Source organism: Borostomias antarcticus (assembly GCF_949987555.1).
Source record: "Borostomias antarcticus genome assembly, chromosome: 5".
Taxonomy (NCBI): Eukaryota; Metazoa; Chordata; class Actinopteri; order Stomiiformes; family Stomiidae; genus Borostomias; species Borostomias antarcticus.
The window spans coordinates 6,017,890-6,045,257 of NC_140238.1; the positions used below are offsets into that span (position 1 = coordinate 6,017,890).

Here is a 27,368-nt window from a genome sequence, read left to right on the forward strand (position 1 = left end):
AAAATATTTGCATTTAACTTAGGTGGTCATTGAACCACTACTGTAGGTCTACTAGTCAGAAATCACACATGCATCTCCTTTCTTAACAAGTGATGAAGTCCATAATCTAGTGCTAAAGTCAAAGTCCAAAAGCAACAAAATACAATCAGTGCTTAAGAGGAAGGATCCGAGTACTTTTTTTCCCCAGATCTGTTTATTAGCCATGTATATGGTTCACACATACTAGGAATCTGACTAGGGTTAAGGCATACGCTGTTGCAAACGACAAGGACAGGGTGCAAGACAGGACGGGACAGTGCAAAGACACGACAGTGCAAAAAACAGTGCAATGGAAAAATTACGATATACTGTTAAAAAAGTGTAGTGTGGTGGATGAGCAGTGATTGTGTACAGTGTGTGTGTACCGTTACAGTATGTGGAACAATCAGAGTTTGTGTGGTGAAAGGAGTATAGAGTCAGTGTGTGTGTGTGTGTGGGGGGGGGGGGCGGGCATTATGGGGGGACACGAGCCTTGTTAATGAGTGATGGCCGTGGGAAATGAACTGTTTTTGTGGCGTGTGGACCTGGTCCCGATGGGCCGCAGTCTCCTGCCAGAGGGGAGTGGGTCAAAGAGAACCGTGACTTTACATAGGCTACTAAACATAAGAGGGGAAGGGCAATCTAGGCGACTCCAGGCATGTAACACTTCTCACTTCAAGAGAAGTCCATGATCTCTGAAACTCATTACATACACAGGCAAAGCCCCTAGCCCTCTCAACGACACACACTTCACAAAAGAATCCCTCTTTTATGAGTCCATTGTTATCATGCCCTCAGTCAGTCCAGCCAGTTGGGACATCCATCAGGTTGGCAAACAGGCTATTAAAGTTCTCGGGTTGAGCATTTAAACCACTACCTCAGGTTCACACTACAGGCCTTAGTGCTCAGTTTGGATTTATTGCTCAGATCTGATTCTTTGTTTGGCTGTTCACACTGAGGTCGCATTGCAAAATATCTAACATGTATCTGATTTAGGACCACATACAGTATGGAAGTGGTGCAAATCTGATTTTAAAATATCAGATTCCATGTGATTTGTGCTATTCACACTGTCATGAAACCAGGCCAGGTCCAGCCTGGCTTATGTGTGTGGCTGGCTTGTTTCTGTTCAGGACTGGTAGGGCGGAAGCTAGTCATGCCACTGAAATAGCTGTGAATTGAAATGACATAATATAATGTCCGTTAAAGTATCTGTGGGTCTTGTTCACGAGTGAAGGAACCATGGAGAGGGAGTTTGACCGGAGAATCGGAGCAGCTGGTGCGGTTCTGCAGTCGCTTTACCGCACTGTTGTAACGAAAAGAGAGCTGAGCCAAAAGGCAAAGCTCTCGATCTACCGGTCTTTCTTCGTCCCCACCCTCACCTATGGTCATAAAGGATGGGTCATGACCGAAAGAACGAGATCACGGATACAAGCGGCCGAAATGAGTTTTCTCCGGAGGGTGGCTGGGGTCACATTTACCTGGTAGATACATGCAAAGTATAGCCTAATATGTAATGGGTAATTACTGAGACACCTATACTGTAGGTTTAATTTCAAAACAGTACAGGAGTATTTCAAATGTTCAATTACTGCACATAAATTCAATAACTGACATAGCACCACCAGGTTACCACATTTTACATAGCTTCTATAACATCCAGTGACAAAAGAAAATCTTCCACACCAGGGCTTGAACCCCTAACCTTCTGCATGGGAGTCAGACACTTTATCCACTACACCACCAAGGAACTGCACAATCTGCAGTGTCACAGTATATTTATTTTGGTGTGCTGGGACCACTGCCTCTTGTGGTGGCAATATAGAACTGCAGGTCAACAACACGACGGAGGGAGGGAGGGAGTGACAACTGGACAAATGCTATCTATGGTGCGCTGGCTTCCAGCCACACACAAAAAACACACCTGAGTCAATTATGAGCAAAATAAACTAACTAGTATATATACTAGAATAACTCTATAACTAGAATCTCCACGGTAGCGTATTCCCTCGTTCTTGTCACTCACATTCAACTCTTCAACTGCAACTCACTTTCACTTTTCCAAAGTGTATTTCTCCCTACTCACTTATCTAACGTGCGAACCTCTAGCTCAATTCTAATGGGTTCATTTAGCACAAATGCATAAAATAATTTTACACAATACATCTTTCTGTGTTCAAATCCAATTATTAATACAACTGTTCTTTCGGTAGATTTTTTTTTATTTTAACAGCCCAATATATTTCACATCATGTAAACAATAATACATTTCAGGAACTTAACCATAACTGAATTATGTTCCAGCTACTGTACTTTGGAAATACAGTATGCTGCCAAATCAGTGTGCAGTACACAATCTCCAGTTATTTTTCTGTGGGCGGTACATAACACTTGTCATGGTGTGTGAATAGAGCCCTCTAGGTTTAGGTGTAATTGTGTCACGGGATCATCCTCAGCCCTGAGCCTGACAAAGAAGTGAATGTGATATGGCAGTGTTTGTGTGTGTGTGTGTGTGTGTGTGTGTGTGTGTGTGTGTGTGTGTGTGTGTATGTGTGTGGTAGAGAGAGAATGCAGGTACAGTACAGGGATGGGGGGTACTATTTGTGTGTGTGTGTGTGTGTCCGTCTGTCTCTGTGTGTGTCACCATGTCCTGTGGGCATTGGCATGGTATCGTAGGTGGAGTTTCGTCCCAGAGTGCAGGTCAGTTGAGCTGGGCTGAGAGTGAGAGAGCCATTCACCACTAGTGTGGGTGTCAGTCTGGAGTGTGGACCACGGGACAGACAGGAGAAATGGAGTTGCTCTGGGTTCTTGGAGTATGTGTGGCTCTTACTTGTACTATCTATCCCAGTTGTGCTCTGGACGCCCTCAGGTAAATGCTGATTGTGAACTGAATAGGCCTAGATAGAAATCTATCCTCGCTGATATCTATTTCCTTTCATGCTATCTTCACAAGGAGGCTGGAATGTAAACATATTATTATCTCTCATAAGATCTGATTGAATACTGTATATTACTTTTGAATGTACTTTTGTATTGTTTTGAATTCTCCATATCACATGTGAATTGAGTTCAGTGAATGTGGAATATCAGACTTCTGAAGCCAGTATTTCTCTCCCTCCTCTTCCCCCCTCTTTGTCTCAGGGCCAGACCCTCGTACCTGATCTCAGTCCCAGGTGGGCTACACCCCGGGACCCCCACGCCTCTGGCTGTGACCCTGTTCACGGTCGACCCTGTCAGGGTAACAGCTGAGGTGACCCAGGCCAACACCAGTCTAGTCCGGGTGGAGGGCACCTTCTTAGGAGGTGACAGTGACTTCTATCTCATCCTATGTTTACAGTAATCCTTTACTGTAGAACACCAAGTTCAAGCACAGTGTCTTTAATGATAAAATCATAATCTAGTAGCCATGGAATTGGTTCCCAGACGATACGTTATGTGAACTGAATAGCTTTAGAGAATGCCATACCTGCAAAAAATACATTCTTGTGTTGACGTGCAAATATAGTGCTTATACATGATGTGCTTACCAACATTTCTTCTTTTTCAAAGGCTTGACTGGGATTCTGACCCTTCCTCCTGTAAGTACTGTAGGATGTACTGTATGTGTTCATCATCGATCAGTCATCTCTTCAGGCTTCTTTCTGTTGGAGTTGGCAGACGCTGGTTCAAAGCACGGATTACATAGATGGGTAGAGGGTAGTGTAGAGATGTGAAAAGGCTCATCCACGTGTCAAACAGACGGTGGTAAATGGAAATGTAATGGTAAATAAGGAAAACTTATCTACATGTATTGCCTGATAGTACTCACTGTTGCTGCCGTTGGCTCTCTCCAGATCCCTGAAATCTCCATGAGACAGAGGCTTCCGTACACACTGCTGGTGAGGGGTTACCAGAGAGATGGAACGGTCTTCAGCAACAGCACCACTCTCAACATCAACCCCAGGACTTTAACCACCTTCATCCAGACGGACAAGTCCAGCTACCGAGCGGGAGAGATGGTCAGGATAAGAGTCCTGTCTGTCCAAACAGACGGGAAACCGCAGAAGGACGGCGTGGATATTACCATCAGGGTGGGTCCACTCTTCTCTACTATCTGCTTAATCCTTGGTGACCCTAGAAAACAAAGGGTTTTAGTCAGACATTGTGTTGGACTTAGTTTGACTGACATTCCTTTGACTCTACCCTCCATGTGAGTTAGGACCCCAAGGGAAACGTTATCCGAAGGTGGGACCAGGTCGACAGTCCTCTGGGAATCGTGTCCAAACAATTCAAACTGTCTGAGAATCCTACCCTGGGTCTGTGGACGATCGTGGCGACAGTAGATGTAAGATGAATACCAGTGTGTCATTATCCAGTACTGTGACTTGGTCAAATATTGTTGTATGTTGTATATCAAATACTTAGAAATAAAATAGTAAGGATTTGAGGTGTTGGATTTACCTCAGTTTGACACATTCATAAAAAGAGTGCAGTATAGGAGCAATATAAAGGAACTTCAGTTTGACTTATGCACTCCATAGAAAGTCACCACAGAAACATTGGTCTCACTCTCAGTCCTGTTGATCTCTCTTGCTCTGTAGGAGAGGCCCACAGAGAGGCAGTTCACTGTGGATCACTATGGTAAGATAGTCTGGGCTCATGCAGGTTGATGATGTACAGTACAGCATATACCTTTGCTCTCCACTAAACCTCTAATTATCAATGTTGTCACAGAACCACCCCATTTTGAGGTGCAGGTCAAAACTGCTTCAGAGATCCTCATCGGTAATGACGTCTCAGGAACTGTAAAAGCCCAGTAAGTCCTGTGATTTTTTTTTTTTTTTAAACGAATGAACAACATTTCTGTCTATTTAATAAACATATTTTGTATTAATTGTATTGAATGTGGTGTAGAGAGTTCAAGGAAACTGTGTTTGCTACTAGCACTAGTCATCAATGTTTTTATCTTTATCAAGTGTATCTCGCGTTTCTATCTAGGTTCTCCAATGGACAGCCTGTCCAAGGAATCCTGTCCATCTCAGTCATGGTGATGTCAGGCCTCTACCGCTCGGGCCATCCGTTTACCCTGAACACATCCAAAGAGGTGAGGCTTTCACATCCATAAGTACTGAATCTGACAACCACTCATATCCAGTTTGAGTCTATAATATCAGCTCTATCACTTATGTGGATCCACCGTATATGTAAGGTTGAAGATCTGCCTACATCCGTCAATCTCATCTCATGTCTGACCACGTATTCCAGATCAGTGGGTCGACGCAGTTTTTCTTCAGCAAAGATGACCTGCCTGCTCGGTACGAGTACGCGTCAGCTGACCCCGAGAGCCATGGACACCACGACTATGCTGATGAAAGCATTACCATGTATATCACTGCTTGTGTCACTGAGAGCTCAACAGGTGAGTCAGCTATACTGTAAATAAGTCGAAGAAACCTAAAGTATATTTACACCACGCTATTATTATTTTTATTTAAAAAAATATTATTTTCTGCTATCTCTCTAAAGGATTCAAATCCAATAAGTCAGCGGCAGTGCAGGTGATGTGGAACGCTTACCACCTTGAATTCTATGATTATCCACCTGAACTCAAGCCATCGTTACACTTCTACACCAAGGTACATTAAGTAAAATATTGCCTGGATTCAACACTGCACCTTTTTGTTTAGTGTATCCTCAATACAATAGACATTCCACTGATTCAATGAATGAATGAATGAATGAATTCATGTTCGATGTAACAAAGGTATTACCGTACAGCACGACACACCTCATCTTCTCGTATCCCGCAGTTAAAGGTATCCAGATATGACCGAAGGCCATTGACCTCAGAGGATCGAATGGCCTCTGTGTTGGTTGAAGTCACTCAGAGAGACTCCAGGCCCAGAGGACAGGATGGCAGTGGAGTCTCTGTTTCTTCCCCAGCCAAGATGGAGGCTGAGGGAGGCTTTAGAAGATTGACTCTCCCAGTGCCCGGGGACGGTGTTGTCCACATTGAGCTCCTTTTACAAGATCAAGTGGAGATGCTTGTAATCCAGGTAACACGTTGCTGAATTTGACATATTTTGTAAAGGAAAAATACTTGCCTCCAAGACAACTCTTAAAATGCGTCAGGTTCTTGAATGGATATTGTCAAGTCTAGCATAACTCATTGTTTGTGATGACAAAAACACTTGAAGATAATACTCAGCAGCAAATTTGTTCGAATGAGGCCTCAACGAACTTCCTGCTCCTTCTTATTCACTCTATCCTGTGTGACAATCATAATGTATGACCGTGTCGAAATCCGCAGATCCACAGAACTAACTGTTATGTTGTCATCAGGCCCAGTTCATGTCCAGTGAGGAGACATTAGAGATTTACAGCACCCACTCCTCTCCCAGCGGGTCATACCTCCAGATCCAGCCAGTCAGTTCCCTTCCTGCACAGGTGACCAATCAGTATGCTTTGAGGGTCTGAGTCAAACTGACCGGGAAAAAAATCATTACTCTGACCTTGTTGTACGTCCACTTGACCGAAGTATACTTTGGCATTCAAACAATTACAGTGCATTCATTCTGTGTTCCAGATTGGTGAAACACTTCAAATAGATGTCGAGAGCACTTTTCAACTCACCAAAGTTCACTATGTGGTAAGAGCTGGGAAAAGAAAGCGGAAGCTGCTCAGAAGTACCTGGTCACTCCAGGTCAGAGCTCTTTGTTTGACCTCTTGTATCATTTCCAGGTGACATCCAGGGGTGAGGTGGTGACTGCTGGGACAGCGTTCTCCCTGACCCCCTCGTTCTCCCTGACCCCAACAGTGAACTGGTCACCGGAGGCCCGTGTCACGGTCTACTGCGTCCTCCCCGATGGAGAGGTTATCAACGCTGCTACGCGCGTCCCCATTCACAGAGGCCTGCAAAATAGTGTAACTACAAACTACCTCACTATAGCTCTAATACTGAAGTTTAAATGCAGATATACTAGTCTTTCATACTATAGATATCGCCACTGAGTATCTACTGTATTAAATTACAGCTATGATATTAAGAGAACTTATACACAAGAAGCGTTGCCTTTGTTGTTTGAGTACTGTTGCTGTTGCGTTCCTCTATCTGGATAGTGCTCTGGCTACAGTATAACATATTTTGCTTATGTGCATTGATTATGTGATGTTCTTGAGTTTGATGGTGATGGTGGAGTGTCATGTGTGTCCCAGGTGTCTCTAAGCTGGAGCAGTGAAACGGCCAGACCAGGGGAGCAGGTGTCTCTCACTGTCAATGTCCTCGAACCCGGGTCCCTGGTGGGTATCCTGGTGGTGGGTAGGAGTGACGAGGGTCCCGGGTTTGACCCTGACATCAGAGAAAAAAGGGTAAGCGACCCAGCTATAATCCATATCAATAACATGCACTGTACATAGTAGTAATCACCTCACCTGAAATGGATAACAATACAAACAATGCATATGATTTACAATAACTAATACAATGTCACAGAATAGTGACACTGTCAGAGGCCAATAATCTCTGAAATTTATACCTCTGTGAATTGACCCACTAAAGGTCAGTCAGACAACAGCTGTCAGATAGTGTGAAAGATAGCTTGATTGCCACTTTGTGTGGCTCGTTCTTTGATGACAATAGCCCGCAATTATCGCAATCTCCTCCAGACTAGAGATTATAACAGTTTTGAGAGGCGCTTTTTCAGAGTCAGCTGTGTCGAAGGAGCCACAAACCTCTGACGCCACAAAACTGGTCAAACGAGATGTAACCTAGCTGACGCATTGTTCTGAGGTGATATTGTGGTTTAGAAGCGTAACACTAGTGTTGTGGTCGGGTGTGTGTGTTCAGGCGCTGCAGGACATGACCGGGTACGTGTCAGAGGAGATAAGAATTCACCCCGGTGGAAGGACTGAGGGCGACTCTTTCTCCGTTTTCACGGTACTGGTGCCGCTCATTGTCTCTCCAACTGAATAGGCGATACGGAGCCTGGGTTAACCTCTAAGCCATGCTATCAAGTTTGTTATCATGTGCTGTTGCATCACAACACTGACCTGACCCACATTATATATAAAGAGATGCTAGTGATGATATAGTAGGACTCTTTGATTGTGCTACTGTATATATGAATGTTGTTTATCATGTGAGTCGAAGTCATGCACTCTGCTTGTTGTGGTGTGAGATGTTTGTTTTTGTTTTGTTGTTGGGTTAGGCTAGTGACCTTGTGGTGCTGACTGATGCCGACCTGCATGAAACTGAGCAGTCTAAGGAGCTTCAAACGGGTATGAGTGAAAAATAAGAACACCCAGCTCACATATTCTGTCAAAACAAACCGATATTCATCCACATCCCTGAAGGTACTGTATCATTGTTTGAACTCCTGGTTATTATTTCTAGAACGTGGCAAGTCCCTCTTGTCTCAAATGACTCCCTCTTGGGGAGATTCAGAATACTGTACATACCAGCATCGAGTGGTGCCCTTGAGAATTAAAACCTTATTTTATTTCTGCTCTCTGCTATCTCTGCTCTCTGTTTTGAATGGATTCCTATCAGTTAAATATACATCTCTGGCGTCTGTCTGTCCATCAGAGCGTGAGGAGGCGGTGGGCGTGACCAGAGAGGGAGTGGGGGTGTGGAACCGTCTCAAGGGTCAGGACTCCACGGAGACCTGGCTGTGGCTGGACACGACTGTGGGGTGAGAGATTAGACCAGGAGAGGCACACCGGAACCCCGGACACAGGGCTCAGGCCAGATTTAAACAAATTAAACAATGAGTTAAACAGTTTAATCTCATAAAAACACCCTCTCAACGACAGCATGGATTCTTGATAGATGCATGTCTGAATACTAGTGATATCGAATTCTATACACACTATGTTTTATACCCCGTTAGTGATTCCACCACCACTACTTTTCACGTGGCTGTACCAGAGAGTATCACTTCCTGGAGGGCCATGGCGTTTGTGATGTCAGATAACCTGGGCCTGGGCCTGACCTCCAAAACACAAAGAGTAGGTGTACTGTACGATACATTACATTACACCTCTACAACCAATACACCTCTCTGTACATATATTCGATATATTGTCTTTATTGTCTGACAATGTAGGTATTTTTGTTTTAGAATTGACTGTATATGATACTGTTGTATCTACGGTATTAGTATAGAGTTCTGTGTCTTATTCTGGGACGTCTCCCACAGCTGTCTGTGTCCAAGGACCTCACCGTGTCTGTGGATGTCCCAGCTCACATCATCAGTGGAGAGCAGCTAGTGCTGGAGGTGAACATCTACAACCATCTGGACCAGGACACGGAGGTAAGGCATTGACTCACATCAGATCTAGGAGGGACATCCCAGCATAGTTGGAGAAGATTTTTCTAACCCCCCCCACCCCCCTCCTTTTTCTTGCTTGAAAAACACATCTTTTTTCAAGGAAACACTTTTGGTCTGAAAGAATGTAGTAAAATTACATTTCCACAATTCTTCTGTGCCTTCTACCCTGATCCTTCTTCCTTGTTCTCCTCAGGTCATAGTGGTCGTCCATGAGAGTGAACAGTATGAGTTTGTTCTGGCCAACCATGGGGACATCGCCATGGCCAACGCAAGGAAATTAACCGTAGGGAGTGAGAGCGTGGCCTCCGCCCTCTTTCCCATCAGGCCGCTGGGTCTGGGAGAGATGGAGATAGTCGTGAACGCCATATCTGCAGAAACTTCAGATGATATTATTCGGAAAGTGATTGTCAAGGTAAAACATCCTGACTTGTTTGGGATTAGTTACAAAATGCTAGTTACACTTTTATTAGACTTAATAAATGAAAATACATTGAAAAGGGTGTATAGTAAATACTGTAACACCGGTATGCGAAGAGCTTCATTTTTTCACGTCACTATTACATCTGGCACCGCTCTGTGTGGTAGCCTCTCAGCAGCTCTTTTGACTTTTCTTTGTTATTCTTTGTTGCTCTTTCCTACCTTTCCATTATTCTAGTGCATTTTAGTGCTAGAACATGCCTTTATGTATGTAATGTACCATTGATCGATCAATCAATCTATCTATCTATCTATCTATCTATCTATCTATCTATCTATCTACAGTATCTAATGATACAGCGGAAAGAATCGATAAAGTTAACGTGAAAATAATAGAATATGAATCTCCACTCAGAATGACTGTTTAGCATAGTAAGACATCATAGGGAAGGTTTCAGACACAGATAAAGCCGCCTGAAAGACTGAGAGGCCACCTGCCATCAAGGCAGAATTAAATTTCCATTGATTTTGTATAGTCTAGGACTAGGCTTAAATGTAATACCATGTCTATCTCCAATGTTCCCTCCAGCCCAAGGGCATCGAACAGTCCTACTCCGAGACTCTGTTCCTGGATCTGTCTCCGCTTCAGAGGAACAAGTCCAGAACCATCCACTTCTCCTTCCCTCCAGATGTGATGCCCGGCAGCCAGAGGGCACATGTGGCAGTGGTTGGTACGTCCACCATTCTGTTTTCCGCCAAACAGCACCACTTTAGTTTGGAGAAGGGTTTTAAAGTTTACAGTACATTTCGTGAACCCAACCACAATGTGTATACCCCTCTAGGCTTCAGGCACACGGACATCAAATTGAAAGCTGTCTTGGAAGAATTTCCCTTCAGGGATAAATAAAGTCCATATCTATCTTCCAGAGCACGGGGTATTACATAATGAGAATGGAAACGATGGCAATCACAATATTGTGTTTATGGCGAGCAGATTTTAAGCAGCTGTCTGGTTGTTTGGGTTACTTTCATCCAGGGATGTCGGATATTTGTCATGATAGACTAGTATTGCTCTTTCTCTCTCCTTCTTCCTCCCTTCCTGTCTCCCTCCCACTCTCAGCGTTTAATCTGTAACATCATCTGGCATGGTGATAAATCTGTCTGACCGCCTCCCACATCGTGACTTCATTACCACAACACGTTATGTAACACTAAAATGCTCCCTTCCCGTCTGTGTGACAGGTGATATCCTGGGCCTGTCCATCAACAGGTTGGAGTCCTTGGTTCAGATGCCCCTCGGCTGTGGCGAACAGAACATGATCCACTTCTCTCCGAACGTCTACTTTCTACAGTACCTGGAGAAATCCTCCCAGGTCAACCCGGAGCTCCGCAGTCAAGCCCTGGCATACATGACGGAAGGTGATCAGCTTTCAGATGGATGACGAACATTGCTTTGAGAAATCATAGTGTACCTGTCAAGGAGAGTAGGGCACTCTGGCTATTGACAAGAGGTCTGGACCATGGATTACATTACATTGCATTACAGTCATTCGGCAGATGCTTTTATCCAAAGCATGGATGATACTTTGCCCGTTCAACAGTTTGTCATGCTCTGTTTAGGCTACCATAATCTGTGCCCAGATTCCCAGACATGACGGTATAAATATGTTATTCTTCCATTCCTGTCCAGGTTATGAGAGAGAATTGTCATTCCAAAGAGCGGACGGCTCCTTCAGCGCCTTCGGAGACAGCGACCCTGCCGGCAGCACATGGTGGGTTGGGTCAAAGTATCAAGGGCCACTGTTGATAACGTTCAGTAGTTATGCTTATCTTGCTGGCACTAAACCTTTCTCTCCACCTCCTCTCTCTCTCTCTCCGTCTCGCCCTGTCTCTTCCTCACCTCCCCGCTGTTCCGTTTCTCCCCCCTCCCTCCCTCCCTCCCTCCCACCCTCCCTCCCTCCGCCCTTAGGCTGACAGCGTTCGTCCTGAGGAGTTTCCTCAAGGCCCGGCCCTACATGCAGATAGATCAGTCGGTGCTCTCCAGGGCCATGGGGTGGCTGGTCCGCCAGCAGGGGGCCCAGGGAGAGTTCACCGAGGCCGGGAGGGTGATCCACCCCGAGCTGCGCGGAGGCCTGGAGGACGAGCCCGTCTCTCTGACAGCCTACGTACTGATGGCCCTAATAGAGGACCCAACCTATACGGTGAGCGGAAGTGATGAATATGACTGTTAGCAGATCAGTAGCATGGGACATGGAGCTATGACCTATGAGTGAAAAGCATGACCGCTACTACTGTATTACTTTGATAACCTGCTTGGATACTGTTTAGATAACCTCCAAGACGTCAATGTCAAAAGATGTGAAGATATTTGAGCTTTGACAATAGTTAATATCATATCCATTTCGAGTAATCTGTAATCATATTCATGCTAGTTATTTATTTTGGAGAACCAGGCCTGATAGCATGACCCTGTCTCCCACCATTGTTTCTGTACAGGACATGTTCCCCTTCAAAGTCAGCCTGGCTACGAGCTACCTGGAGTCCAGAGTGACTGTGTCCAGCAACTACAGTCTTTGTCTGGTAGCATATGCCCTGTGTCTGGCTAACAGCCATGTGGCTCGCACTGCCTTAGCCGAACTCAAAGAGAGAGCAGACATGAAAGGTAACGATTTGGGATCAGGCCAATTCAAGATTCAAGGTTATTTTACCTCTAATTCCTGGAAATTAGAGGTAAAATAAAATATGGATGACGACTCAGACTTTTGCACACTGGACTCTGCAGTGTCATCACAAACCTGTAGCCATAACTCTGTCTACACATTTTTCCATGACACCCTGTCTGACTTGCTGGCTCCTCCTCTTCCCCTCCAGACGGGGTCATGACCTGGAAGGCCTCTGGTGCGGCGGTGTCAGACGGTTGGCAGCCACGCTCAGCAGAGGTAGAGATGGTGTCTTACGTGCTGCTGACTCTGTACAAGCAAGGCAGTGTGATGGAGGGCATTGGCCTCATGAAGTGGCTCAGCGAGCAGAGGACCCACCTGGGGGGCTACGGGAGCACACAGGTGAACTTTGACCCTGGATAGAGGACCCCCTCTCTAGTAGAGTGCCTAAGCGGAAGCAAGAAGTGCTGTCCCATGGGAACTTATTTCTTAAAAAATATGTATGATAGTCATACGAGACGAGAGACAAATAATTGATTGATCCCATTTGAATTTAATTCAATTAATTGTGCCATGACCATACACTAATGTTTGTCAATTTAAAAAGTTGCGGTTTGTCGTAAAACTGTAAAGCAGTTATTCCGGAACAAGTTTAAAAGTATTAAAAGAGATGAAAGTCACTATTAGTCTGGCCATGTTGAGAGCTGCAGATAAGAGGTGGCATATGGGATCGGCTTTTCAAGGTTTTGGTGAGTTTTAAACAATTGTAATGTCAGCTAGCTAATATTAGCTTGCTTGCCAGTTAACAGAGATGAGTAAAATTTATGATTTAAACTGACAAACGTGTATGGTCATGACACATTTCAAACGGGATCAATCAATTATTTGACTACCGATATTCTTTCCGATTTAAGGACCCATGCGGGTTTTCGCTTCCTGCTTCCATTTAGGCACTCTGTGTCCAGGTTTATCGAATCTTTCAAAGAGTAAAACAAAGCTTTGAACTACAGTATTTAAATATAGAGCCAATCATTTTAGTCAGACGCAAAATGGCAATTAGTGCTATAATTAGCATAAGTTCAGCACCTCTTTCTCTCCTGTTTTTCATGGCATACTGAGCAAAACCCATGTCGGATGTCTATCCTGTGAGTTTGACCTCTGACCTCTCCCTCCTCCCAGGACACAGTGGTAGCCCTGGAGGCCCTGTCCTGCTACGCTGCCTTCAGTGGGGCTGGCGCTATAGACCTCAATCTAACAGTGTCCTCTCCAGCCATCAGCTCTCAGTCTGTCTTCCACATCAACGCCACTAACTACCTGCTGATTCAGCGCAAGGAGGTAGAGTGAGAGGCTATTAAATGGCCACATTGACCTGTACAGTATGTTTCGCCTATGTCTGTTGCTACATCATAGAAGAGGAGAAACAGTTTGATTGTCTGCATGCATGGTAGTAGGCTACAGCGTTTGTAAAGTGGATAACAGAGCTTTTTAAATATTTCAGATAGATGCTGAAAAAGAGATACTCATTGATGTGGCCCCAGAGGGGAGAGGATTTGCCTTATTTCAGGTAAAGTATCGCGATACAACATAATACTGAGAACTGCTGCATAGTGTGGATATATACCTTACCATAATTGCTGCTGAATAAGACCTTCATGTTACATACAGTACAGTAGTCGGCTAAAGCTAATCCCTGCAAGGTCCAGCAGTCCTGCTTATTTCAGGTCCGCCCAAATCAGGTGTCATCCTCCTCACCTCTTCCTCTCCAGCATAGGGAACATAACACTGAATGAATGAATGAATGAATGAATGAATGAATGAATGCAACAGTTGTGTATGAGGGCTCTGCCTCCCACCACACAGAGTGAATGCTATAGTGAAGCGGGTTCACAGAAAAGCAGTACAGTAATTGGCCGCAAACAGGCAGCAATAACCATCTGGAATCTATAACTTCCTGTGTGTGTTTGATTCACCCCGATCATATCTTATAAAAAATATCCGATATGATGGAAGCAGCCTGGTTCCAATTGTGTTCTTTTCAGTGTACATTGTCTTCAGCTGCCGACCACCTCTGACTGTTTTCCTTCTCTGGCCCATGTTCTCTGTATTTCATTTAGGAATGAGTCAAAATAAACCAGGATTTAGTCTACTCTTCATAACATGTTTTGGTACAATTAAGGTGGAGTAGAGGTTTTTCAACAAACAGAGTTCTAGTGTTTTGTGATTGAGTCTAAAAATCATACGTGTTTCAATCATACAGACGCTCCAATAACACCTGTCAGAAATTACACCCACACTGACTGAGACTGATACCTTCTTGTGTCCAATGCAGATGAATGCGTTCTACAGTCTGGAGAGCAGAGATTTCAGAGAGAAACCTCTAAGTCATACTGAAGCATTTTCTCTAGATGTAAAAGTCCATGATGACGAGACAGACATGGACCATATACTGGTATCTATATGTACTGGGTAAGTCCAGATGAAAGGAGTTTGAACAGACATGACTGAAAGCCAACCATACCCCACACTTGCATACTTTGTGCCTGACCTCTGGTTAGTTGCAGATATTATTTATATTATTATAAGGACATAAAAGGGGTATTGGTATATGGGCAGATGAAAGCATCCTCACAGATGTACTATACAGTGTGATGATTGATTTGTCTGCGTTTTTGGAACAGCCTGCTGGAGAACCAGATGATTTCACAGACCGGTATGGTGATAGTGGATGTGAGCATGCTCAGTGGCTTCAACCTCGCCCTCGATGCCGTTCCCACGGGAGACCTGGTCAGAAAGGTGGAGGTGTCATCTGGCAGAGTCATCTTATATTTAGACTCAGTAAGTTGATTTGTGTACAGTATGAAATATTAAGTTAGTCAGTTTATCATTCTTTTCATGCCCTGATAATGTTGATGTTTCATAGGTAGCAAGGAGAGCAAGAACTTTTACAAGTGACTGTAACTAACTGACTGCTGTGTGTGCTTCTACTGTTTTCCATTGACAACATGATTTGTTTGCAGCTGACCACGTCAGAGGTGTGTATCAGCCTCCCACTCATAAGAGTCTTCAAGATGGCCGATGTCCAAGACGCAGTCGTGCAGGTGTATGATTACTATGAACCTCGTAAGTTACCCCTTTTGTCTCGAAGCTCGTTCACTAACTCACTCACTCACTCACTCACTCACTCACTCACTCACTCACTCACTCACTCACTCACTCACTCACTCACTCACTCACTCACTCACTCACTCACTCGCTTTCCTGCTGTCTATCTAGGGCGAAGAGCAATGAGGTCATACAACTCTGATATCATGCACAGCATGGTGTCCTGTGGCTTCTGTGGAAGAGACTGCAGTCTCTGCAGGGCAGCGGTTAGTATCAGTATCAGTGCCCCCTCCTCCTCTCATTCTATCAACAGCGCCGCCTACAGTTTGGGATCCCTACTTGCAATAATTGTTGCTTTTTTATTATGCCTATAAAATACTGTTTACCTAAATACTGTACCTATAGCTATTGAAATTATATCTTGCCAAGTAGACATATGTGTTCAATGAATGATTCTATATAGTCTAGCAAGAATAAATAAGTAAACTTTGAGATATAATTTTATTTTAGCTATTTTGATATCATGCACTGGATAAAATGTTGGATGTACTATATATGTTGGTATAGCAAGTATATGTTTTTCAGATTCAACTGCCTTTTAGACGGAAAATATTTGTTTAGAAACATTATTCAGTTGTATGGTTATATCTTAAACAACACTACTATGTCAGCTCCTGAACTGATGTGAATGCATGAGACAGTGTGATAGGACTTTGGCATCATGACATAATTTCAAACCATACTATAATAATTACTCTTGTGTATGCTGACAAAATATGGAATAAATAATATAAATTGATAACTATATATTAATATAAATTGAACCAGATGTGCAAAACCAATTTCATGTTCTATCTGCACAATATTAATGCATTGACAGAGAAAATAACTTTTGATATAAAGCTGAAGACATCCTGTAGACTTGGCTGGAGAACAAAATAAAAGCCATAGCTCTGAAGCTCCATGTGTGTCTATTTCTAGGGGGGGGGGGGGGCATGGCAGATATTAAGATGGGGGCAGTCAAGTAGTGAATTCAAACTTGTTCCAGAAGTCTTGACTGGATTCTCTACAAATGAATCACTGTTGAAGTTCAATATGTTTTAGCTCAGTGATATATGCTCTTGGATCCTCAATGACTTTGCAATAATCTTGCCATTTTAGGAAGAATGTCCCTTAAAGATCCTTTTGGCCTTCAAGAATATGATTAGTGACACATGCTATGAATCCTGTGTACTGTACATTATGTACAGTATACATACACATGTAATGCCATGGTAAAACATCGAAGACTTTATCTTGTTACGTATGCTTGATGGTTTTAAATGAAGTTCCGTGATTAATGCATTTTGTTAAATTTGTAGCCAGCTGCATTCATTCATCAATTCATTTATATCTTTGTACGGGTCATCGTAAAAAAATGTCCTTATTGACCAAACTATAAATAAAGATTAATAAACCTCCTATTGAGACATTAGTCTATCATTGACATTCTGGAATTTTGGCCATAACAGAATGTGTCATTTTGCATGAAAGTTCATAGTCATAATTTTGCTCCCTTAGTGGACGGTAACAATTACGTAATAATGCAATCCATCCGTGTACATCGGGGATCTGCACCCAGATGAGACAGAGGCTGTGCTCTGTGAGTTATTTAGCGTGACCTGTCAAGTCAATCTTCTCAGTCTGTCTGTAGAGACAGGATCTCCAGTGCTCCCTAGGGTAGGCCTAAGTCAACTTTCAGCAGCCAGCTTACGCCAAATGTGCTCTGGACTCCAGGAACTATGACGTGGTCATGGGCTGACCGCTCCGCATCATGTGGTCTCAACCCGACCCCACCGTGCAAAGGAATGGCATTGAGAAATATCTTCCTGAAGACTTTAGAGAGGTCAATTGACAGTAAAGACCTGTATGACACTTTCTCTGTCTTCAGCAACATCCTGTCATGTAAAGTGGAGTGATGAGAATGACTCCAAGGGCTACGGCTTTGTGTACTTTGAGGCTCAGGAGAAGGTTGAGAGGACCAAGAAAATAAACGGCCTGCTTCTGAATGACAAAAACATGTTCCCATTCAAATGGTCCCATTCAAATAAAAATGTGTTCGGGCTTGCCTGGTTAAGTAAAGGTTAAATAAAAACAATCAAGCAAAAAACAAGAGGCGGAACTGGGCATCCGTGCCAAGGAGTTTACCGACCTGTACATCAAAAAAGCCATATCTGGTCAAGATATGGCTGAGAAGAAGCCGAAGGAGATCTTTGGCAGGTACTGTATGGCAACACCACAAGCATGTGTCATGAAAGATGTGAATGTAATATCCTGAGGCTTTGGTTTTGTGAATTTCAAGAGGCATGAGGACGCCCAGACGACTGTTGGTGGGATGAATGGGAAGCAGATCGACGGGGGTCGAGCCCAGAAGAAGTTGGAGCGCCAGGCCAGGCTGAAGCACAAGTTTGAAGAGCGAAAACAGGACCGCATGACCCGTTACCGGGTTATATCAAGAACTTAGAGGGGTATATCGAAGACGAGCGACTCAGCAAGGAGTTCTCTCCCTTCGGTTCTATCATCAGTGCAAAAATCACGGTGGAGCGAGGCTTCAGCAAGGGCTTTAGATTTGTGTCTCTGACCTCCCCCTGAAGAGGCCGCCAGGGCCATCACATGATGGCCACCAAGCCCCTGTGTGTGGCCCCAGGAGCAGTGGCAGGTGTATCTACCAAACCAGCACATGCAGCGGGCAGCCAGCATGCCCACCTGTGCTCCCGCAGCCCCTGGGCATCCTGCTGTTCACATGCTGTTCCAGCAGCCTGTCTGACAGCCTCCATGCTGGCTGCCATTCCATCACAGGAATGGAAGCAGATGCTTGGTGAGTCTAGTGGTCTGGTGTCACACCTGTTAATAGTCCACCCATGCTTAAACGCTCCTACAAAGATTGTTCTCCCCGATTCTTATATTCCCTAGTAGTAAAGAACACATTGCCATTCGTCCTCTTTAAAAGGGCTGCTGGTTATGCTGGTGAATATTCCTTTTGTCAACTTGTTGATGAATGTTGGTGAATGTTCCTTTTGCCTATACCCCCCCCCCCCCCCTTGCCCCTCATCCTCTCATCGTTACTGCAAATGAGGGAAACCGCAGAGTACTTTCGAGTATAAATAAAGGTTGAAAAGGTGAGCATCTGTTGCCCCAGGTCCGGTCCATGCCCTGCAGCCGAACCGGGCCAGGAAGATCACCAGCATGCCGCTGGACACTGACAGCTCTGAGCTCCACCACCTGCTGGAGTCCCGCAGAGTCTCTGCGCTCCAAAGTGGAGGGAGGCGCTCGGCTGTGCTCAAGGCACACAAGGAAGCCAACCACGCGGATCAAAGGATTACCATGTGAGCGAATGTTTCAGGTGATGGATGTCTATCCTCCCATGTGTTACCCCCCGCCTCCACTATGAGTAGGCCATCTGTCACCGTTAGATCTCCCAGCACCCATAGACCCTGTAGACTCTCTAGTCGAGAACCAGCACTTCGGGTTCCAGGGCTAATAACTCGGCTTCAGCTCGCTAGGCTAAGACTGCTATGAAGTCCAGATCACCACAAGGTAAGTATAGGCACACATGGATATTGAGAGCTCCCAGTGGATTCATGAGAAAAGCTTTACATCCAACGCCAAAAGTGGATGACTTTAAACATATAACAGATATGCCTACCCCCATGTAGACAGTGTTTGATGTGACAGCACGGCACCTCTTCATCCCTAACGCCCGTACCCTGTCTTCGTCTTTCTCCACATGGCCATCTAAAGCCAGCGGAAAGCGGGATCAGTAGAGCACTAGGAGACCAGAGACGTCTTTATACGGTGCATCTGGTTCTATCTCTGTCCAGGCCAGAAGCGGCCAGGTGAATAATCTTTGCCCCACAAGGCCTCCTTCTCACTTCCCTCTTGAATGTTACCAACTGGCAGCACACAGTGATGGCTGGAATGATGCTTGTGTTATTAGTAGACCTGCCTACAACGTTGAACATCCCAAATGTTGGCCCCAGAACCTGGGAAGTTCTGGTCTGGTTTGATATCGTGGTCCTCACAAGGCAGGTCCTCTGTTTGAGTCCCGTCTGTGACACACACAGGTCTACTGTATGTCTTGGCTCCCAGCGCAGTAACACAGTGCCCTTGGTATCCTACAGCATCTACAGTACAGTATTAAAACCAGGTGCCATCATAATAACGGACATGTGTGATTGTTAGTACACACAGGAAAGCCCTCCCATACTCCACTCCTCAGGGCCTCTCCTCCTGTGGGGAGGTTGTAGCAACCACACAGTATAATCAAAAACACCACCTTATACAAACATGTCACAGGGACCTACATTATGGGAACGTAAACAAAGTCACACACACACACACACACACACACACACACACACACACACACACTCAAGCTGGCAGGCACATGCACACACAAACACACACACACACACACACACACACGTCTGTCTCTCTCGTACACACACACACACACACACACACACACACACAGACACACACACACACACACATACGTTGTCTGTTTGTCTCATTCACACACACACACACAAACGCACACAGACACAAACACACACACCACACACACTGCTGGATAAACATGCCTTTGTGTGTGTGTGTGTGTGTGCATGCATGCGTGTGCGTGTGTGTGTACATACAGTATGGTACATTGAGTTGCAACCCCAATTATCACAGTCAGTTCATCGTGAGTTCAGTCAAACATAAACTTCCAGTCTATAGGAAACAAGAAATTTGAAAAGAGGAACAATACCTCTCCTTGTTGATAGAGGTTTCTGTTTCATTTTTGATATAGAGCATGGAGCGCAATTACTCAATTCTGTTCTGTGTAACTGGCTACACTTCCCGTGTGTGACAGGCTGCAATATACCTCTCCTGACACTGGGTGGCAGTCTTGGTATCATATTCTAAAAGTTTTTTTCTGATCTCAAAGTGGAGGAAATAAAGATAAAATCACAGACATCAGGAAGTGGTTTTGGGTCTTCAAATAGTATACATCCGTGATTTCTGCGATAACATCACTATAAACATGATCACAATCATGTGGTTCTTATCCTGCTGACTTGTTTTCTTTGAGGTTGAGCTGCTCCAAACCTTGCCCTCTAGGTCTCGGTGACTTGGAAGTGTATCATGCATATGTGTGTAGGGAATATGTTGATTAGGGACTGCCACTGCATTGTATTTGATGTTCAGCCAGGACTCCGTATGTGTGTGTGTGTGTGTGTGTGTGTATGTGTGTGTGTGTGTGTGTGAAGGCGGAGCCAACAACACTTCAGCTCTGCCTGATGACCTGACACTGACATGGGGCCGGCGAGATTACTTTTCGCAACCCAGTTTAGCAAGAACACCATAGAGTTTAGGGTTAAGGTTAGGGTGAGGGTCAGGTGTAGGGTTAGGGTTAGGGTTAGGGTTAGGGTTAGGGTTATGTAGGGGCTATGTAGGTGGCAGTGTCACTTTGCTAACCCAAAAGTAGGGAGTTTAAGTAATTTATATTCATTGTGAAAACCTCTTGCGATAGATGCAGTATTATTCTCTTTAGAGAAGGTCAACATGTGTGTGTGTGTGTGCGTGCGTGTGTGTGAGGTAATCTGTTTTTTGGGGGTGGTCATTCATTTGACAAGGATGGGCCCTAAGGGACGAACTCTCCAGATCCTCCCTACATAACTATAGGTGAAACGATGTTTACCATTTCCATTTACAACTGCCTCTGCCAAGAGCTGGACTTATTCTGAATAAGCATTACAAAACAACTGAATGATAGTAGTCACAGTTATTAAGCACTTTCTGGTATTTTTGGAGATAAACAAGTTAGTGTCACAAAATGTGTGGGCTCCTTCTAATTGGGCTCCTGAAAATTATGCTTCTTCTGTCTGCACACAGGATGCAGTCAAACCCTCGCCAATGACCTTCACGCCCAACTGTAAATCGAGGCCATTGAGAGCCGTGACATTTATTGATATTCAATAGCGTCAAAGTGGCTAAGAAAGGAACTGTGTTGTCTAGCGCTGTCACCAAGGAGATGCAGATGGAGTAAACAAAGAAGAGAAGACTTTTGATTTAGGACTCCGGCTCCCTAGGGTGAACGAATGGAGAAACGCGCACTGTTGTTGTTGGACTACACTCTGACACAAGGCTGATGAATTGTCTTCATATAAGTAATTTGTACTGACAAGGGAGAGAGCGGATGGCTTAGACAGTTGGGCCATGTATGGCTCTTTAGCGGAGCTCTGATGCTGTAATCATTTTGATGAGACTGCTGCTAGAGAGATTGCATTAGAGTCATACTTTACCTTGAGAACTGGTCATGGAACACTTTGGCTACTTTAACTATTTATAGGTTAAAACTCCAGGCCCTAGTTTGTGACCAAAAATGGCTTTCGGGATGTTCATTAAGTTTCAGGATTGTAATATTGAGAATATGTAACCCTAACCCCCAAATAAGACATCATTTCCATGAGAAACAGAGAACATCATTTCCTCAGGGCAACCGTCTAGCTTCACCAGAGACAAGCTAGTTAAAAGAGAGCAATACCACCGGACGAATCAACAAGCAGACACCTCAAATGGAAACCTGAAGTCATCAACAACAATGGATGAAAGGGGGGGGGCGGCGGGGTGGCTTCTACCCAAGCAGCTTCTGTGCTGTCTGCTGTGTGGACCGTGATGCGTGTGTTTGGGAAGGCACGCCGCAGTCAGCGGGGCGAGTCATGGAAAATCCCTTTGAGCTTTCATCCCACCCAGAGCGAGTGTGTATTTACACAACCCTGCGTACTGTGTCCCCCCCCCTGGGTGACCCTACACACAGGCTGGCTCAAGCAGCTCGATGCACACAGACACATGCACTGACTCACGCGCACTGACACACACACACACGCACACACACACACATGCACGCACACACACACACAAACACGCACGCACGCACACACACACACACACAAACACGCACGCACACACACACACACGCACACACACACACTCACACACACACACACACACACACACACACACACACACACAAACACACGCTGTCTAGTATGTCTAGGGCTGGAGTGACTGATCTACGCCAGACACTCAAGGGGTTAGAGAGTAGAAGGGAAGGACAAAAGGAAACCTGAGGTTTTGGTTAGGTCATCCCTCTGTAGACCTGTGAAAACCTGCGTGTGTGTGTTTGTGTCGATGTCACCGCAATGGTATGATCCTCTCAGTTGTAGGAGACTCCTATGATCTAAAAATGTCCGGGAAAAATGCTGCGTCACACCAGACTGTGGTTACCAGGAGCTTAAGGGGTGTGTGTGTGTGTTTCTCTGTGTGTGTGTGTGTTTATGTGTGTGAGTAGTCTGGGGCCGTTCGCTCTGCTTCTTAGATCCGTGGAAGGCGTGTCTAAGACGAGGTGTCATCCGCAGAATGCATGGATGTGCCTAGGAATCAAACGATGCTCCCAAAACTTAAATCAACTACATTTCTGATGCAAAACCGCTACAGTGGCTTCAAAGAAATACTTCGTTTAGTATGTCCATGTTTTTTATTTTTTATTTCGTAAGGCCAAACCGGATGCAACCTGATACAAAATTGGATGACCGGATCTGAATCTGATAGTGAATAGAAATCCTGGTTAGTGTGGGAGTTTATTAATGAGTGAGTGTACTGTATGTGTTTGCATGTGCTGGTATCCATGTGTGATCCATTCATAGGTCCACAGCCATAGAGATGAAGGACTACAGTACAAGTGTCTGGATTCAACATCTTCCAGTGCAACAACCACACTCCTCTGTCGCAGCGGACGATTCGTCTGCCAGCCAGCGGATCCGTCCATCCCTGCTCACAGCCCCTCTCGGCCCACCACACACTCCCTGCTCCCCGGTGAAAACCCTGAATCAGCTCTTCCACCCAGAGGCACGGAGAGAGGCGGGATCAGCTCCTGCCAAGCCCCATTGACGTTCCGACCGACGGAACGAAGCCGCTCTCGCTGCGGTGAAAGGGGCTTGCGGCCGGGAGGCTCCGACGCTGAAGGCTGCCCTCCCAGATTGATTTATTCTGTCTGACCCGGCGCGGGGCCACGACTCAGCGCCTCTGGGCTCTATTAATCAGGCCAGGTGCTCCGGCGTGACCGTCTGAGTCAGTGACGCACAGTGACCCGTGGCTGCGTTAAAACCCGACTTACTGGATTTGAGTGAGTGACTCACAGAGGGGGCTAGACTAAGCTTTAGCTACAGAACGGTGCTGCACACAATTTGAGAGGCTAGGTCCCCCAAAACTGAAATACTGTGTGATTCTTTACACAAACACGCGCGCGCACACACACACGCTGGATGGTTTTCCATTCATTTTTCACCCCTGGTCAGTTTCTCTACCTTAACTGTAGACAGCAGCTACACATTTCCCCCTCTCCACAATATCCAATTAGGTAGGCTACTATAATCAGAAACAGGCGGACATTGCATGGCACCATCAGCGTGTGTGTGCGTGTGTGTTTGTGTGAGCGCGATTGACGCGAGACCATCATAGAGGAAAAGAGGAAAATGTGAGTGCTCTTATAGCTTGGATCCGGTCCAACGTTCTAGCTGTTTTTTCTGTCCAGGATAGAAGTGCGTGATCGGCTTCTTTGATCCCTCTGTCCCTCTGTAGCCTACTGATCCCTTCCATCCCTGCACAGTATAGGCTACCGTAGGTGAAAGGAACTCTAGCCAGTATGGCTTCCCATAGGGTCGAACACATGTGACACTTGGATCTGCGCAGTAGCAGGGATCGTGGGATTGATGAATGGTGAGGCTGTAAAAATAAACGGCCCCTCTGTGTTGTGTCCGTATGACCAGTGACGTAGGCTATGCCTTGATGATAACGAAGATCTACACACTGCTGAACAGTTGAGAAAAGGAGTGTTGAAATGTATCCCCTCACTGCAAGACGCTACCGTGATGAATTCACCCCGTACCATACTGTATGTACACACACACGCACACGCATGCATGCACACACACACACACACACACACACACACACTCTCTCTCACACACACACACATACACACTTTCTCTCTCTCTCTCTCTCTCTCTCTCTTGGTTGGCTCCCTCATAAACCGGCTGAGCTGAGCTGTTGTCTAAATAGTTCCTGTCACAGTTTAAGAACTTTTGCAGGATGGCGGATAGTATAAAAGTCAGAAGCATGTTTTTTTGCTACTGGTTTACGAGGAATTTTAAGTCCAGGAGTACCATACTCCATCTGAGTGACAGAGTTATAGGGAGGCATATGGGGCACACATACAGTACAGTACACATCTGTAAGTTTGAAGAGAGTGTGAGAGCAGACTCAGGGTCCCACAGTGCCAACAGAAAGTAGGCCTCATAATTGAGGTGTGTGTGTGTGTGCGCCCGTGTGCGTGCGTGTTTGCGTGTGAAAGAGAGAGAGAGAGACAGATAGAAACGTGAGAGAGAGAGAGAGAGAGAGAGAGAGAAAGGAAGTACTGTATCAGTTTGCGTGCTTGTGCCGAGGAATATGAAACAGCCATTACACAAGAGAATGAGAGCTGGGATGAGGAATAGACTGTGAATGGAGAGATCCATTTGGCTGGGCCTTCAGTCGGTATCTATCCTTTGATATGTTGCTTTTGATGTCTTCCTCCAGAGAGAGAGAGAGCCCACTTCACAATCCTATTTATGTCATTTGGCAACTCATCTTTGCTATTCTGTTCCATTATAATTTACTAGTGCGTGTGTCCGTTGAAAACTGGAGATCGAGAACCGATCTTGCGCGTGCCCTTTCACTGTGCGCGTTCAAAAGATCTTCTGTTATACAATAGCTATGATATGGTGATATGATAGCTTCCGTATAATTATAACTAGTAGATTAGTGAGTGCATGTGCCTGTTGAAAACTCACAAGTCAAACTTAATTGTCTTGGGTGCATATGTGACAGAGCAGCGCATTGTGAAAGAATGGACTGAACTCGTAGTAGTTTAAGAAATTATGTTAAAATTTGTATTATAAAATGTAAAAAATCTCAGCTTCACAGTCAACACTGCATGCACTTCGTGATGCAGAATGCAGATTCTTGAGAAGTTACACTTGTCTGTTGCATGTCAACTTCGTCCAGTGCTCGGTTCTGGAGATAATCGTGATACAGGCAGAGACACAGACAGCACACACACACACACACACACACACACACACACACACACACACACACACACACACACACACACACACACACACACACACACACACACACACACACAGCACCCCTGCCTTTATGGTTAGCTTGATTGATATCTAGAACATTGGACTTGAGTCTGGACTAGCCAAGTACGTGGAGCCGTGTTGTTTTGTAATGTGATAATGTGTTTCCCATTTGACCAGTTTCAATGTTGGTAATACGAGATTTTTTTCAATTGAATGAAATCACAGACAAAAATGCACACACATACATGCATGCACGCACACACACACACACGCGCACAAAAAAAGACATTTATATCTGACTGATTGGTGAAATCTATAAAGGAAGACAAATTAAGATACTTACCCCTTGTGTTTGTTCTTCTGTGTTTTGATTGGTGAGTTATGTCATAAATCATGGATGAGCAAACATGTGATCGCCACGTTGGTCCACAGCCCAGACAGCAGCTGTGTGGACGCGTGTGGACCGTTATGACCGCAAGGAAAGCACCCCCAGAGCCTTCTTACACACCAGGCTGTTCTGAGGAAGGAACTCAATATGCTCTCAGTATATACACACGTAATCATTCCGACAGTAGTACGCTTTTTATGCTAAAGAGGCATTATAAGCAGGTAAAGTACTGTAGCATGATATAACTACAACAACAACAACAACAACAACAACAACAACAACAGCTTTTTCACTTACACTTACCATACGACTACTGTATATATATTCACACCAGACCTAGTATTACCTGGTGACCTCAGGTTATTTAAACATTTTTACTTTACAAATTACGGACATGGCAGATTCGCACGGGATTAAAGATGCAGTATGTGATTTATGAGTTCATGTTAGACTTCGATTTTTTGGGGAAAGATTTTGAAAAATGCAACTGACAAAATCCCCACCCCTCCCTTCAGGCCTTCCTCCAAAGCTCCTCCAAACTGGGGGAAAACAAATGACACTCACTAGGCAGGCAGGTAGGTTGACAGGCAGTTAAGACATCTTAGGTCAAAAGCCATCAGTTGGGAACTCAAAATGATTGGACGCACTTATTACAGTCTTGCGATTTCCACAGATTACAGATGTATTTCTTTTTAGTGTTAGAGCACTTTATTGGCAACTCTTACATTGCTGTCGGAATTTAATGAGAATTGCAAAAAATATAACAAAAAGTGCCAAACCACATACTGAACCGTTAAGAGCACAGACCTCCGCAACTATTACAAATAACTAGAGGTCCCGTGTGAATAGGGATTATAAGAATACTAGTACTGCTGATATTGAAAAGTCGTTGAAAACTTTGGGGTTTTAATGTCAGTGGATTATGAACTGTATGTCAGAGGTAAAGGAAGAATCCATGAATCTGTCTCTGTGTTCAGCATCAGTGTTGGCCTACCAGGAGAGGCATGTATGTTGAAAGAAATATGCGATATGTTATCTCACTTATCTCCAACTCATATCCTCCTTCACTGGAACATTGAAAATGTTGGAAATCATGCTGCATAAAACTGAGGATGGCTGCTTGCCATTATGATAAATCTAGAAGAAGCGTCAATACCCTTAGCGGTGAAACCTTCCAGAAGCTATGTCATGCAGGGAATCACCAAAACGTAAAGGTGTGTTTCGAACCATGGGAAAACATCAAAATGGATCACTTATAGGT

The 27,368-nt window shown here is 44.8% G+C and overlaps 1 protein-coding gene across 1 annotated transcript; it reads left to right on the top strand.

The window, feature by feature from the left end:
* Nucleotides 1-524: 524 nt before the first annotated feature.
* Nucleotides 525-23,479, top strand: LOC311309220 (CD109 antigen-like; the record flags this gene model as incomplete). Its single annotated transcript, XM_084438401.1, has 34 exons — nucleotides 525-604; nucleotides 3,160-3,320; nucleotides 3,568-3,596; nucleotides 3,852-4,088; nucleotides 4,599-4,638; nucleotides 4,732-4,813; nucleotides 4,996-5,101; nucleotides 5,263-5,416; nucleotides 5,524-5,633; nucleotides 6,340-6,444; nucleotides 6,584-6,646; nucleotides 6,739-6,921; nucleotides 7,213-7,365; nucleotides 7,844-7,933; nucleotides 8,205-8,274; nucleotides 8,582-8,687; nucleotides 8,886-9,003; nucleotides 9,195-9,308; nucleotides 9,520-9,738; nucleotides 10,333-10,474; nucleotides 10,986-11,162; nucleotides 11,434-11,515; nucleotides 11,713-11,944; nucleotides 12,240-12,405; nucleotides 12,615-12,805; nucleotides 13,583-13,738; nucleotides 14,733-14,869; nucleotides 15,082-15,238; nucleotides 15,421-15,523; nucleotides 17,436-17,515; nucleotides 17,847-17,950; nucleotides 18,139-18,362; nucleotides 18,684-18,870; nucleotides 23,236-23,479. 34 exons carry the CDS (start codon nucleotides 525-527, stop codon nucleotides 23,477-23,479), a joined length of 4,602 nt encoding a protein of 1,533 aa, XP_084294527.1.
* Nucleotides 23,480-27,368: the final 3,889 nt, after the last annotated feature.